Source organism: Malurus melanocephalus, unplaced genomic scaffold, assembly GCF_030028575.1.
Source record: "Malurus melanocephalus ecotype Western Australia unplaced genomic scaffold, MMel_1.1 scaffold_437, whole genome shotgun sequence".
Taxonomy (NCBI): domain Eukaryota; kingdom Metazoa; phylum Chordata; class Aves; order Passeriformes; family Maluridae; genus Malurus; species Malurus melanocephalus.
The window spans coordinates 270,872-286,876 of record NW_026623669.1 but is presented as its reverse complement, the minus strand read 5'-3'; the positions used below and the strand labels follow the sequence as shown (position 1 = coordinate 286,876).

The 16,005-nt window shown below is 36.1% G+C and overlaps 1 protein-coding gene across 6 annotated transcripts in view; it reads left to right on the top strand.

The window, feature by feature from the left end:
* Positions 1-14,750, top strand: part of RIC1 (RIC1 homolog, RAB6A GEF complex partner 1) — a 46,012-nt gene extending 31,262 nt beyond the window's left edge. For 4 of the 6 annotated variants that reach the window (XM_057380144.1, XM_057380145.1, XM_057380143.1 and 1 more), the window contains 16 exons: positions 304-456; positions 797-1,000; positions 2,372-2,410; positions 2,660-2,770; positions 3,346-3,435; positions 4,028-4,188; positions 5,188-5,326; positions 7,146-7,262; positions 8,029-8,757; positions 9,073-9,231; positions 9,331-9,464; positions 10,496-10,782; positions 11,550-11,744; positions 13,545-13,734; positions 13,872-14,060; positions 14,359-14,750. In XM_057380144.1, the coding sequence (XP_057236127.1) occupies positions 304-456; positions 797-1,000; positions 2,372-2,410; positions 2,660-2,770; positions 3,346-3,435; positions 4,028-4,188; positions 5,188-5,326; positions 7,146-7,262; positions 8,029-8,757; positions 9,073-9,231; positions 9,331-9,464; positions 10,496-10,782; positions 11,550-11,744; positions 13,545-13,734; positions 13,872-14,060; positions 14,359-14,644 (3,183 nt within the window). In that variant the 3' untranslated portion in view covers positions 14,645-14,750. Of the gene's footprint in view, positions 1-303; positions 457-796; positions 1,001-2,371; positions 2,411-2,659; positions 2,771-3,345; positions 3,436-4,027; positions 4,189-5,187; positions 5,327-7,145; positions 7,263-8,028; positions 8,758-9,072; positions 9,232-9,330; positions 9,465-10,495; positions 10,783-11,549; positions 11,745-13,518; positions 13,735-13,871; positions 14,061-14,358 lie in introns of those variants that run through there. The other 2 variants (XM_057380146.1, XM_057380148.1) reach the window with 2 other exon arrangements.
* Positions 14,751-16,005: the final 1,255 nt, after the last annotated feature.

Here is a 16,005-nt window from a genome sequence, read left to right as displayed (position 1 = left end):
CTGTGAATTAAACAGCCTTTGTTACTTATGTCAGTGTTTTCTTAATCCTTGTTTTTAATGTAAGACAAGAAATAATTCACGCTAGATTCCTACTGTACCTTGTGAATTTTCTTGCTTGAGTTCTATAATAATACATTTTAAAACAACAAAATGTGTGGGCTTTTTGCAGGCTCATGTCTATCATAAGATCAGTTACAGTAAGTTTCTGTAGTTGTTTTATGAGAACATATATATAGTGTTATACATATGTGTGTGTGTAGTGTTGGGTTGGGGGTTTTATTATTGTTATTCTCTTACTTTCAGACCTGGGGATCAGAAGGATATCATCTCTGGGTTATTGAGGGGAGTTCTTCTTCAAACATGAAATCTGCAAGAAATGCAAATAATGAAGCTCGCCAATTTGGTATTCTGCAGTTTCAGTTTATCAAGAGTGCACTCACTGTTAATCCATGTATGGTAGGTTTCTTGGTTGATAAATATATTCTTGTTTTAGAGCCTATTTCCAACTTCAGGTGAACTCTGAGTTCTCTGAGATTTTAGGTCAGTTTTGCAGCCATTAGAGCTGTCTTCCTTTTTTGTCACAGAACCTTTGAAAGGGTACTGTGAAAAGATTGCGATGCAATACTGTAACATAAAACCTGTTAGTGATACAAAAACTGAGAACTGCCTCAATGCTTGTTTTTCATATTGTTTACTTAGAGCCTCTTAATATATTGATTATGTGCTTACCTTTGTCTTCTGTATGTGGAATTCAAGGTTACTTTTTTGTTGTTGTTTTGTTTTGGTTTTAATATAGAGCAACCAGGAACAAGTCCTCCTTCAAGGAGAAGATCGCTTATATTTGAACTGTGGAGATGCAGCACAGACTCAGAATCCCAGAAATACATCGGCACACTCTGAACATAACCATAGCAGGGAAAGAGGCCCATTTTCAGATGGCAGTTTAGATTCTCAGGGTTTAAGCACTTTACTAGGACACCGGCATTGGCATGTTGTACAGGTAATTGCTCCTGGTTAACCATATGTGCTCTGTGTTCACAAGAGTTTGTAGTAGTAGAATATGCAGCTGATCTCCTCACTCTCTGGCATAATTTTTTCCTCTAGTATGAGATGATCATTTTATTTTCTCAGGGTTTACTGTGATACAGCTTTTTCCTCATTGACAAAAGGTAAAGGAACATTGGTTGTATCAGCCTTGTGGCTTTGAGTTTGCCTCCTAGCCAGTAAAAAAAAGTCTTAAATGTCTTTTTGGCTTTGGGAAGGAGTAGTTAATTACTTTCCTGTGCTCTGAAAGGGAGAAAAGTGCAACGTGCAAGAGATCATTTAGGTGTTTGTTTTGTTATTTATGCAAAATTCTTTAAAACATATTCAGATGATGAATACAGCCTTCAGACTCCAGCTGTATTTTCAGGCATTTAAGTTAAAGGCATGTAGTTAAAACTTCACAATATCAGACTTTCAAAGAAGAAATTGTTTCTGGGGTAGTAATGGGACAGCTTCTGTTTTCCCTGCAATATAAAGTTAAATATCTTCTATTCTGTAATTCTACTGTGTGTTGTTCTGTGCTTGAATTGGTGTTTCTTTTTTAAATAAAGGTTTTTGAAAGGTCCACAATACATTGTACTTCACATAGCACATGAATTAGTAGTATAAAAAAGTATTTAATTCTAGGCATGTAAGGCAGGTTCTAGATACTGTTGAATTTTCACTTTAGCTGGCCAGGTAGCTCTTCTGTCTTCTGAAACAGGTGTTGGAGGGAAAGGTCTTTGTCATGTTGTAAGAACAAAGCTGAAACCATTAGAATTGTTGTGGGGAGCAACATATCCATGAAAACAGACAGTGGCTGGGTAATGAGAGTACCTGCCTGCCTTGTGTCTGACCAAAGACTGGAGTTTCAAGTTGGGTTTGTATCAGAGCATGTGACATGAAGAATCCAGCATCAAGATTTGGTCTGACTTGTTCCAGTCAAGTTCTCTCATAACAAGGCTTTTGGATATGCTGATGTGTATTTCTAATGAGATTAGAAATTTCATCCTAACAGCAAAACTTAAATTTCTGCAGAAGTTTCTGTGCAGAGAAAAGTACCTGAGAGGAGAGATGAGCCAATTATGGCTATTAATCTGTAATATACTATTAGCTGGTGTATGTTTCAATATTTTGTGTATTAAAAAGCGGGTAACTTTTAGGTTTCAGTAACTTGTGGTGGGGAGTTGGATGTTGGAATTTAAAAATAAAATTCCAACATTAAAAATGTTTATGATAGTGTTTTGAAAAAAAAWGATTATTGTCCAAATTCTGTTAGGACGTTATAATTAATAAATACTTTAATTGTACTTGGTATAGTCATGTGGATTTTGTTTTGTTTTTTTAGATTCATAGTACATATCTAGAGAGCAACTGGCCTATTAGGGTGAGTTATTTTAAGAACATATTCTTGCTTATTTAAAATCATTGGAGGGTTATAATTGTCCATTAGGACTGGCTGAGCTCTGAGAATGAAATCATTTTACGTTATAGAAAGAAAACCATTAGATATATAAAAATACTTTGCAAGTTTTGAGTCTGATGTTATATTGTCTTGTGGTGTTAGAGTTCGATGTGGTATCATTTAAATAAGTTTCCTTCTGAGGTTCTGGTAACTTTATTTTCTTTTTTACAGTTTTCAGCTATTGACAAGCTTGGACAAAATGTAGCTGTCGTTGGCAAGTTTGGTTTTGCACATTATTCTTTACTCACCAAAAAATGGAAGCTGTTTGGAAACATTACCCAGGTGAGGGGTTATGGAATTCTTTTCTGGTGTATAGCAGTTTTTATTTTTGAGAATGTGAAACTTAGAGAAAATTAAAAAGTATCAGTTTTGAATAAACAGCCTGTAGACACACTTGGGATTAGGAATGCTGGTTTTACATGTGTTTCTCATAAAATGTCTGAAACACGGGTCTTGTGGTTTGATTTTTGTGTCTGATTATTAACAGGTTTCCAAATTTGAGTCATACAGTCAGACGTTTAATTCCATATGTCTTATCTGAGAGTTCTTGTGGCGTATCTTTGGATGTAAAGCTTGTTGATTCTGGCCAGRAGCAGATTTGAGAGAATTCAGGGATGCCAATAGCATAAAGAACTGTGGAACTGTTTCGTAGTATTAGGTTTATCCTACACGTACTATTCTTTAGTACTTTGCTTTTTTAAACAATGGAACTTCACATGCATAGTCTTGCCACTATGGGTACGGCTTATAGAGATCATGCATGGCTTTCAGAAATTACCCATATAAGTACATGTTTGTATGTGTAAGTATGTAAAAATATATACAAATGTGTCATCTGCTTGCTTTTTTCTTTTCAGGAGCAAACTATGATGGTAACAGGTGGTTTAGCATGGTGGAATGACTTCATTGTTCTTGCATGTTATAATTTAAATGATCATCAGGAAGAGGTGAGGTACTTTTCTTCAACATAACTATATAATGATTAGAATATTTGATCTAGACAACAGTAGTATTATAAACTTATTTGTACCCTGTAAACTTAAGTGGCTTTTGGTCATATTCAGAGTTTTTTTATTAATTTATAAGTAATTATTTGCAGAAAAWTTTTTTTGTTGCTATTAATAATTATTTTCTGCTGACTACAGTGAATGTATTCATTGTTCTGAAAACTCTGAGATTTTTGCATGTTAGCATGAAGCCTGTTTTGAAATACCTATTTACAGTGTTTTGGAGCACTTTTGCAAGGTTTTAAGCTACTTGGGCAGAGAGATCTACTTTTTGCTTTTTTAAGCTGATGCATAGAATTCCTTCCTTGTGATTGTTGTTCAGTACTTCGGATTTGGCAGACTGTCCTTTGACCACTTTGGATGCAATAATAAAATGCAATGGATAAAATACTTGATGAAAGAAAAACTCTGTAATGGGTCTTGCTAGAAATTTTTGACAGCTGTTCCATAATAAAGGAAATACTAAGTGGAATTACTATTAGCTTGTTGGTAAACAGAACCTTATTATTCAAAATACACCTTTTTCTTGCAGCTGAGAATCTACCTGCGAACGTCTAACCTTGACAATGCGTTTGCACACATCACCAAAGTGCAAGCAGACACATTACTACTGAGTGTCTTCCGGGACATTGTGATATTGTTCAGAGCAGATTGTTCCATTTGCCTTTACAGTATTGAGAAAAGGTCTGAGGGGTGAGTGTCACTACTCGAATRCTTTCGCAGTAAGGTATCTGTAGATCTGCCCTCAGTCTGATTGAAATTCTTACAATGATACAAAGGTATTTGATAAATTGTGGTTTCAGATTTGTAAAATACAGAGGATTAGGTGTTACCTTTATGCAAGTCATGGGTGTTATCACTTGCATGCATGCTGATAGGCACATTAGGTGTGCAGGTAGTTAGTGACTGATATATGCACATTTCCAGTTATCTGAACAAACATGTTCATAAATTATTGAGACTTAAAAACTGAATATGAATGAGAGAAAAAAGTACTAAAAGACACCCACATACTTGAATATTTTAAAATAAAAACATGTTTCTAACATTAGAAGTAGAAATTAGTGAAGGGAAGGTGGCAGCAGCCTAGCAAAGATGAAGAGAGAAGAGGTTTGATCTTGGTGTGATGGTGAGACGTTGCAAAAGAAGGAGCAACATAAGATATGCCAGATACTTTGAGATGGTTAAGATTAATGAACCTAAGAAGGAGATAAAGATGCACAGATTGGGTTTTTTTTAAGTGCCTAATTAGGTGATTTTTCTTACAGTTGTGGTATCTTCTTTTTGGCAAGGAGGGACCTTTTTATGTTAGAAGAAAGAAAGTTGATGATCACCTGTAGAGGAAAATATTTGCAATTCTTCTTAAAAAAAAACCTCCCAGCAGTATCCAAACACGGGAACTGTCTCATTGAAGGGTCAATGAGTCTTATTCTCAAGTATCTGGTATTGTCTTCTACTCACTCACAGCTATATTTCCCAAAGTATCAAGATAAGTAACCCAGCTGAAGTTTGTTAGGTAATTTTATGTAGATATGTGGGCATATCTACTGATTCCTGATTAAAGGAATGTAATTTTGTTCTGTAGAGTAAACTGCTATGTTTAAGTTGCTTCTTTTCATTAGATTTATATGAAGATAGTAATTTCATATTAAGTAGTTGTAAAATTTCTAACTGTAGTCATTTTCCTTTCAGTCTTAACCCTACTGCCAGTATCCAAATTCTTCAAGAAGTATCCATGTTGCGGTACATTCCTCATCCTTTTCTTGTAGTGTCTGTTACGTTGACATCAGTGAGAACAGAGACTGGCATCACCTTGAAGATGCCTCAGCAGGTAACAGATCTCAAACTTTGGTGGAATTGGTGCCTTGATTTGTTAGCTTACTCCTCCAAGGTTACCTTATTGATAGATCAGTCCTAATTCAGTGTCTCTTCTCTGTAGTAAAATCCAAAACACATTCTTTTTCTGATGTTCATTACATATACATTTTATATGTGAATTGGAGGTGAGGGGATGGAAAGAGAAGTAAGAGTTTAGATTTTATTGTATACCTTCTCTTGTTATCTTGCCAAGTTTGGGGCCAGATCTTGGAGAGAAAATTAGGTTAAACTCTGTCAAGGGTATGTTGCTCTTTTGTGTATTAAAAGTAAAAAAACACAGCAATCCATGGTATTAGGAATTAACCATTCTTGCAACAACATGTCCATTACTCAAATAATAAATAGAAAAAAAATGAAAAGATGGCATATGACCCTATAAGGTTATTTCTTGTCAATTCTGGCTACACTAAAATAAAGCTATATAATCTGACACACTAGTTGTGCCAGGAGACAGCTCAACAGCTAAACAATGATGTAAGATGTCTTAACTCCAAAATTTAGTAAGGGCACTGAAAGCATGTGCAAAGAGAACTTGGATTTTTGTTGTCTGGTTGTAAACAGAATAGGTTTAACTAAAAAGCTGCAGTATGAAGTGTCTTTTTTCATGAAAGCAGCTTAGTGTGGTTTGGAAGTTGTGCTGTCTGTGGGACAGCCTGAGAGACATGAAGATGCATCATTTTCTCCACATACAAAGACACTGGCAGATATGAAAGTGGAGGCACATATGTAAAGTCTTCATTCTAATTTAATATCCCACAATGCTGAAAATGTGTCCAGAAACTTTGATATGGTACTGAATAAAAGGCAATGTGCTTGTGGTTTTCTGGTCCATTTTACTATGATCTGTGTCCATGAACTACCTGACCTGTGGTGTTACTCTAATTTTGACAAAAGGCTACTGAATTTTTTTACAGCACCAATAATATTTAAACTTGGCTTCAGATTGAATAGGTACTACCTCTGTCTAAGACACCTTATCTTTAAGCTCTGATGATCCTCCTGATCAGAAGATAAGTATTTAGTACTAAATATGGCACTGCACTGTAGACAAAGCAATGTGTCTGAATTTGTGGAGTGTGTCAACCTTTCCAGGTTTTTTGTGTATCAGTGACCTTAACCCTGATTCTGCAAGTTTGCCATATAGATCCTGTATCCACATATTTTAAAACTAAGCTTCATGCATGGCATGGTAGTAACTCCAGTGACTTGGTTTAAAATTAACGTGAAACGATTATGAAATAAATCTTTGAAAGGAATACATTGCTTTCTTGAGACACCTTGCTAAAATGATTTTTCTTTGAATGCAGGTAAATAAAAATTCAAGATGCTGTACAACTGTGTCTCAGTTCTTTTTGGCTCAGCTCTTGGGTTGTGTACCAGTGTTACAATTTGCAATCAGATACTGGCAATCATGTAGTGATAAGAAAAGTGATACTGATAAGAATACAGAGCTTTATTTATCTTAAAATTGTGGATTATTTATCTTAAACTTGTGGATTGCCCATTTTAGGACACACAGTTGGAAAAAGTTCATATTAAATAAACACATGAAATGAGTCTGGTGAATAAGAAACCTTCCAGTATTTATTCCTTTGCACAAGAACTGCAATATTTGGTTCTTGATTTTTCTGAGTCCTTCTACATTGAATTTGGTATCAATTAAAGTGGCACATTTAATTTACACTTTTTATTCTAGGTTTTTATTGTGATTTTGAGTAAAATGTTCGTTCGAAAAGCTTAAATAATTTGTACAATATTTTTTCTATCCATAGGCTTGTGAAGCCGAAAGTATTATGCTTAACTTGGCAGGACAACTCATCATGTTGCAAAGGGATCGATCTGGACCCCAGATACGAGATAAAGATAATAATCCTAATCAAAGAAAGCATGTGAGTAAATATATGTGGAGTATTGCATATGGCTTCAAAGATACCAGTGATTGAAGAAGCTGGGGAAGAGAATGGTCCAGACATAAAGAAAACAGGGCTGTAAGCGAGGCAGTATCTGCACTTACAGACTGAATTGTTAGCTGAAGTGTGTTAGCATTTGCTCATTGTATTTGCTAGGTATAGTGAAATGAAGCTTGAAGATACTGCCCACAATTTGGTGTGCACCAATAACAGAAAATCTCGAGTCTGTCTAAACTGTTCTGTATGTTTATGGAACATTACCATTTTTTTCAGAATATATTTACAAAGTTCCAGGAAATAGCGACAATAGAAATCAGTTACTGAACTTTTCAATTCTTCTGTTCTGATGAAAACCAATTCTGTGTGAAACAAGCACTTTGGGAGAGTGAATTCTGGAAAATTCAGATAAAGATTTGTCAATTCTAGATTGGACTTGTGAGCTAACTGAAGAAGCAGAGAGCAGGTTTTCATTTTTCGCCCTTATTCTTATCCCTCTGCTTCCTGATTAAGTATTAAGGAGGTTAAAAAAATTAAAGAAATGTCCTGAGTTAATGTAAGCACTAAATGGTCCTTTGTCATGTGCCGGGGTGAAGTTAAGTAAAAAGCAGATTTGTTTCTTCTTTGTTAGAATAGTAACACATTTGAAGGGAGTGGTTCTTAGCTGAAAAAAAGAGTTCCTGTGAATAGACCAAAAAGAAAGGAATCATAGATACTGATTTTTTTTTTTTTTTTTAATTTTAAATAGCTGCCATTTTGTGCTCCAGTTGTCCTAGCCCAGTCTGTTGAAAATGTATGGACTACTTGCAGGATTAACAAACAGAAACGCCACTTATTGGAGGCTCTGTGGCTCAGCTGTGGTGGGGCAGGTATGAAAGTCTGGCTTCCCCTGTTTCCCAGAGATCATCGAAAACCGCATTCCTTTCTGTCAAGACGGATCATGCTGCCTTTCCACATCAACATATACCCATTGGCTGTTTTGTTTGAAGATGCCTTGGTTCTTGGTGCTGTTAATGACACTGTGCTCTATGACTGTTTATACACTCAAACCAGTGCTAGAGAACACTTAGAGGTTCTCTTTCCTTTCTCCATTGTTGAGAGAACCTCTCAAATCTACCTCCATCACATTTTACGCCAGCTCTTGGTTAGGAACCTCGGTGAACAAGCCTTGCTTTTGGCCCACTCCTGTGCCACATTACCATACTTTCCTCATGTACTAGAGCTGATGCTTCATGAAGTGCTGGAAGAAGAAGCTACCTCGCGGGAACCCATTCCCGACCCTCTCCTTCCCACTGTGGCGAAGTTCATTACAGAATTCCCCCTCTTCCTGCAGACAGTTGTTCATTGTGCTAGGAAGACAGAATATGCCCTGTGGAATTACCTTTTTGCTGCTGTTGGAAACCCGAAGGACTTATTTGAAGAATGCTTAATGGCCCAGGACTTGGACACAGCTGCCTCTTACCTTATTATCCTACAGGTAATGGTACCAAATATATTGCAGGAGTGCTGGTATTTACTAACTTGGCAGTATTTTAAAAATAATGTTATATCAAACTTGTGCACGTTCAACAGATTTTTAATCTAACCATTTTCTGTTGATACTGTGACGGGTAGTAAGATCATGCAATGTAATTAGTTAGTTTACTGTTTTTAAATAGGAAAATAATAGCATGAAATTAGCTTTTTATATTCCTTGATAGACTGGAACGTGACTCGATGTAGCTTGACTTAATAGAATTTCTGATGCTCTACCGTAGAAGTCAATCACTTAATTATGCTTTGTTGCTTGCAGAATATGGAAGTTCCAGCAGTTAGCAGACAACATGCTACTCTCCTGTTTAATACTGCCTTAGAGCAGGGAAAGTGGGATCTCTGTCGTCATATGATTAGATTTCTTAAAGCCATTGGCTCTGGAGAAACAGAAACACCCCCAGCGACACCAACAACTCAGGTTTGTGCTGAGAAAATACTACGTGTCAAGCTTTGTATGATTAATCTTCATGTTATATGGCATGTTTGGTCCTTCATATTTTGTTTTTCTTGGTTTTAGGAACCTAGTTCAAGTGGTGGTTTTGAATTCTTCAGGCATCGCAGCATTAGTTTATCCCAATCAGCTGAGAATCTCCATAGCAAGTTTAATTTGACAAAAACATTGAGTATGCCCTCTGGCCCATCTGGAAAGAGGTAATATTTTCTCCTTGCCCACTTTCTCCTTGCCCACAGTACTAACTTCCTTAGCCATTTTAAGTTATAGAAATAAATTACATGATAGATTTGTCATAATCTCCTTCCACATCTTTTGCATTTGTCATTTCACAACTCCTGTAATACCTCTCATACCATTCTTGGGAGAGTATCTTCTCACACATGTAAATATATGTGTCTGTATTTGTATGTATACTCAGGCATGCTTACCTAGATATTGCTGACCAAAAGCCTCCAAAGTCACTGGATGTGGTACACATTACATGTGTGGCAATTTAAATAGCTAGTGAGACCACATGCCTCATATTTAAAGGATCAATTTTGCTGTAAAATATGTTTGGACCAACTCAATAGTTCACAGCATCACAGTGTAAACTGTGCTATGCTACTATGCACATCTTGATCCAGCGGTGTTTCCAAGGTACAAATAGAACCTTTTACTCCTTGGGGTGAACCATCTAAAGCTCCTGTATACAGACTTGATTTTGATAGGTATTAGAGTAGTTCAGAATCAGTATTGAAGTAAAATTCATTATTATCTTTGCTTTGGCTTTTTTTCCCTACAGGTTTTTAAAACAAGCTCAGTATAAATTCAAATACTCTTAATTAGTAATTTTTCTTTGAGAATACTATTTGAGGAAGTTGTGATAGTAAGAGTCCTTGACCATACTCTAAATTAAATTACAATGTTTAGTCCTTGACTAATTCTCTAAACTTGGCAATGTCACCTGCCTGTTATCTCTCTTTACGTTTTTGTGCATTGTAATAGTTTAATGATCTATAAATACTGATATAGTTGTAATTTACATCCATTATTTCACCAACTTGTTGAAGCAGTGGGATCTTTCAGAGAATATAAACAGCAATAAATAATGGAAACTGCTTTTGCTGTTATATAGAAAGCTCCCCTTCTGCTCCTCTGGTCACTCAATGTTCTTCAGCTGTGGCCAATAACCTTTGGGATTCTGCTTCATCAGTGTTCATTTGGGTTTTCTGTGCCGTGTGTGTAGGTGGAGCAAAGACAGCGACTGTGCTGAAAACATGTACATTGACATGATGCTCTGGCGGCATGCTCGGCGTCTGCTGGAGGAAATCAAGCTGAAAGACCTTGGCTGCTTTGCTGCACAATTAGGCTTTGAGCTGATTGGCTGGTTGTGCAAGGAGAGAGCCAGAGCTGCCCGTGTGGAGGATTTTGTATGTGCTTTGAAAAAACTACACAAGGATTTCCTCTGGCCATTTCCAGTTATACCAGCTTCATCCATTAATTCCCCTTTCAAGAATGGAAAGTACAAAACAGGTACAGTAACATTTTAGTTGATACAAACTAGTTCAGTCGAGATAAGAACAGGCTGAGGCTTGCCACCTGCACAACTTTCTCACACACAGTATATTCTTTGAAGAGATTCTGCTTAACACGGACAGTATCTGATTACTGTTTCTTTTGAAATCTCCTGCTTTCTTAGGTGCACTGAATGGGGTTATCAGTTGTGCAGATGTTGAGCTGAACATATAAATTGCTCTGGTGTAAATTCTGCTGCAGAAAATTACTAAAATTAGTACTCTTTTATTAGTCGCCTGATAAGGTTTTGATTAACCTTTTTAAAATTAAAGAGTAATGTTCCTAATATTTGAAATTTACTTTATTTTAGAGGGCAAAAACTTGGAAGACTTTGCTGTAAACCTCCTTTGGTGTTAATATCTCAGTTAACTACTTTATCTCCTTACAGCAAAGTTGATGCCCCCTACCTTGTCTCCATATKGCAAGGTTGACCCCAGCTGCCAAATCTTCCTCTTCTTAGTAGCAGCATCCTTACTTATTACTGTTGATGCTTACGCTTTGTCAGATTATACTTGTTTTATGCCAGTGCTCACATAAAAACAAATAAATAGAAATTCTTGAAATAACCTAAACTTGCTGCATTCCCTTGCATTTTGCTGGTCCCTTGGCAAACTAATATTGACTTAAATGCATGTTTTAGCCTCCCAAAATGCCTGGAGAAAACTGTCTAAATTTCCTTTTGTATACTTACATGACTTTTTCTGTGGTGTTTTGATTTTTTTTAGCCATGGGGGAGCAACTGCTAAAATCTCAGTCTGCAGACACCTTTGTAAACATGGAAATGGACACAGGGGTTTCAAACACACCTCGCAGTCGCAGCTGGCTTGGTACTATTAGCTCCTCTCAGAGAGAGATTGATACTGTTTCATCCCATGGACCACATATGCAAGATGCATTCCTTTCTCCTTTGTTAAGTAAAGGTTAGTCACTCTTCCTTCTCTACTCATTGGAAAAATGGCCTGGAAGTGTGTGCTTTTATACTTGTGTGTCACTGCTGTATTGTCGCTTCTCAATTGCTGATAAGGCAAATACAGAAAATAAAAGAGAAAGGGCTTACTGAAAAGTGAACTGACATTTTTACACCAGAACTATAATGCCCATGTCATACATCTCTTAAGTACTTAAAGCTGAACATGAAATAGATACTTGCTGAAGTTTCTGTCTGTGGTGATAACTTAAAGGTCAGTATTTTTTCAGTCTGGCTAGGAAGAGTGTCCTAAGTTGTGGGTTTTTTTTTTTTTTTGTTATCTTTTGCATGGATCAGCCTCTTGCAGGGGTTGTAACAGGTCTAATTGCTTGAACTTTGTGCTTTTGGCTTTCTTTAGAATATTAGATACATTACTTATTGAGGAAGTTAAAGAAATTAGAGACCCATATAGTTGTATTTTTTCCCTGTGGCTTTATTTAAATAGCTTTTAAAAAGCTGCAGTGTATGATCAGCTTATTAAAATACAAATTTTACTTTTTATGTATTTTTTCTGAATACAGAGATGAGAAAAGTTTGTTAGACCATTCATATGCTTTTTTAAATTTATTTTTATTTTAAAAATTTTTGCTCTTATCCTTGAGCATAAAGCAACGTTTTTTACAGTATCTAAGTTGTGATTACCACTTAGGGCAAAAATCGGAGTACCTAGTGTAAATTACAATCTCTCCAAGACTGTAGAGCCTCCCGTGAGATTTAGAGCATTTGGAAATCCTCTCAGTCTGTTTGGGCACTGTCTCATTTTATTTTCACTCCTGATTCTCTTGGTTTTTAATTCTGGAAACTGCAAGAATGCATTAGGTTTAAGTAATTTTGTTGCAGAACTCTTAGGAAAGCACAACTTAAATGGGGAAAATGAGTATCTCTTTTCATTGCACTAATTTTAATGCCCTCTGCCACTACTTCTCTTTCTGGGGAGAGAAACTTCTCTTTCTTGGGGTTTTTTTCTGAGCTGGATAAAACCTTTGAGTTCAATGGACTGTGGTATGCATTTGGGAGCAGTTTATTTCTTAAGGAACTAAATTAATAATCTATAAACATTGCTAACAACAATTTCACAAATTACCAATCCAGCATTGATATTCATGGGCAAGAAGATAATCAAGTAACTTTTTCACTTCTTAAACATTTTCCAAGGAAAGATCCAGCTGCTTTAATATGGAATTATTCTCAAGGGTAGGTGTTTCCATGATTCATCACTGCAATGGTTTTAGCTTTACTGTTACTGTTCCTTTGAAAATTCTGTTACCGCATATGCTCTTCATGTTTTACTACAAACACTTTCTATAATTTGTGCATGTATATATTACAAAACATTCAAAATCTTTGTGGTTCCATGTGAAGGAAAGAATTTGATATTGAAACTTCATGTTAACAAAATTCAAGGTTAAGAAAGCAGTATTTTAAACAGAGTGTAACCCTTCCTAGACTTAATTCTAGGACTATAGTATGCAAGTTGTTGTCTCTGCTTTTATGACGATTGCCAACACATATCTAGGATCCCTTACTGATCCTCCTGGATTACTTTTATGGGATAGAAAAGCTATTGATTCCTGCAACGATAGTTCTACCATACAGCATGACAAGAAGAATGCTGAAGCAGGATGGACGATATGCCTGAAGTAACCGTGATACCCTATAAAGCATTACTGTTTGTCAGTTTTTACAGGAAGTAGTTCAGAAATTCTGAGTCTTACTAAAGTAAGTAGTTTCTTTTTTCCCTTATGTTTCTGAGTGTCTTTGATAGGTGATGAATGCAGCATTGGTTCAGCAACAGACCTGACTGAAACAAGTTCTATGGTGGATGGTGACTGGACCATGGTGGATGAAAACTTCTCCAGTCTGAGTTTAACTCAGTCAGAGCTTGAGCAGCTCTCTCTAGAACTGGCCAGTAAAGGGCCACACAAGTCACAGGTGCAGCTGCGGTAAGTAATGACATGTGTCATTACCTTTGAGATTGAGAATTGCTGTCATGCATCATTAGAAGAAAGAAATAATCTACAGAATCACACTGTGATTTTTGTTTTAGAAGTAGAAAAATAGACTGTTTTTTTCCATTCAGGTACTTGCTACATATCTTCATGGAAGCAGGATGTCTGGATTGGTGTGTTGTCATAGGCCTTATTCTCAGAGAATCTTCAGTTATCAACCAGGTTTTCAGTGTCATGCAGTCCTCTGATATTGATGGAGAAATCTGCCAGAATATCAGGACTGGCCTAGATGCTGTCGACAAATGGGCTTCTACAGATTGGTAAGTATTACCTTCCACCTTYATATTCGTTCTGATTGTAGTTTCTTACCTAAAAAGTAACTTTGAGTTATCTTAATCCTACCTGAAACCTCACTTCAGAGAGTTGTAATCGAACTGGAAAAGAAGAACAAAAGACAAACCACAACAAACAAAACCCAAAGCAACCAACTTTACAATTTTTATTGTTTGATTAGGGTTGCCTTTCTCTCTTTATTTAGATACATTTCTGCATTTTAGGTACATGACAGAAGTACTAATTTTAATTCATTCATGGTGTTCTCTCCCATTCTCTTCCTAGCCCTGGGTACAAGCCATTTCTAAATATCATCAAACCACAGATCCAGAAACTAAATGAAATAGTGGAAGAGCAAGTACAACCTGAAGCGTTTCAGCCAGTGAATCCATCTAAGGTTCCTGAACAAGCAAACCCAAGAGCTGAGGAAAGCAGGACGTCATCCAGCCATGGCACTAATCCTCAGAGTGATGCTGGCAGCAACAATGCAAGCAGACATGAAGAGGACAAGGCTAAGACAGAGGATGAGGACTCATTCCAGGAAGGCAGTTATGACTGTGTTGTGTCTTAAATGGAAGGTGAACTTCCCAAGCATCAGGTGTGAAAGGAAGCAAACCAGCTCTTAGATATGCTTCCGTGTTTTGCATTTGTACTCTTTTTAATTTTGTTTGTTTGTTTGTTTTGGTTTTTTAATATTTCAATCTTTTAAATTTTTAGTGGGGATAACTAAACATCAGTTTCATCTAATAATTTCAAAAGGAGGTAAGATTCTTTTTTGATGTAGTCATCAGACTGCAGCTTTACATTTTGATATTTTAAATAGTATTGGAGAGACAGTGAACACACATAGAGACAGATTCAGTCAACGTTCATCAGTACCTTTACATCACCAACACGTTCCGAAGAAACTACTTATACCTTGCTTGAGTTCAAAAGGCGAAGAGGGGATTATATATAAAAACTGTTTCTTTGCAGCTTGCCTGCCTAATAAGTGTCTGATCAATGCAGTTCAGATTGGTTTGATACCGATATTTTGTATTAAAGGACTATAAAATATATTGTATGTTTTTGTGAATAATCTTGTACAAATACTCAAGACTGTACCATATTTGGAGGTACCTATATGTATTTGCATGTTTCTAGATGACTAGTAAAGTTAAAGCAGAGTTGCACTTCTTTCTGGCATACTTTACTGACCTAACATTGACACAAGGTGGCTTTCCTGTTTTTTACTGCCACTTAACAGATCTCGTAGTTGGGTTAAGGGACTGCTGAAGGTTATTTATTTCACTGTAAATTCTTTTCTGAAAAATGGATTTTTAAAATGTAAATAATCATCATATACTCTTGCTATGGAAAACTAGTTTAACAGCTCATACTTAAACATTTTTCAAACATTTTATAATACACATACTTCTAACTAAGACATATTTAACTTTCATACAATGTTATGGAAAGCTGGCTGCAGAAGTCTGTTGCTTTGAGGTACTTATTTTTTCTAGCTGCTGTCCCTATGTAATAACTACCTGTAACAGTATTAATTTAGATATTAGCTTGTTTGTACTGTGCAATCTGAACAAAAATGCAACATTACTCATTTTATACACAATAAACTAGTTTATTTTTTATAACATCACTTGATTACTGACATGGACCAAACTAGTCATCGTAAGGTAGTTACAGCATCTGTTGCTTTTTTAGTGTAGTTACTAAATGCACATCCATTTAAACTCTGAAAATTAAGACTATACACAATTAAGTTTTAAATAAATTGTGGTTTCATCATTCTTATTTCCATTGTAGATAAGATCAAGTGCTTTAAAATGTACAAATATTAAACTGTTGCTTTAGAAGGCTTTACTAAGCCAATACAACCAGTACCAGTAGAAGTGCAATAATTGTGAGTATTACTTGGAAAGCTGGAGCTATTAA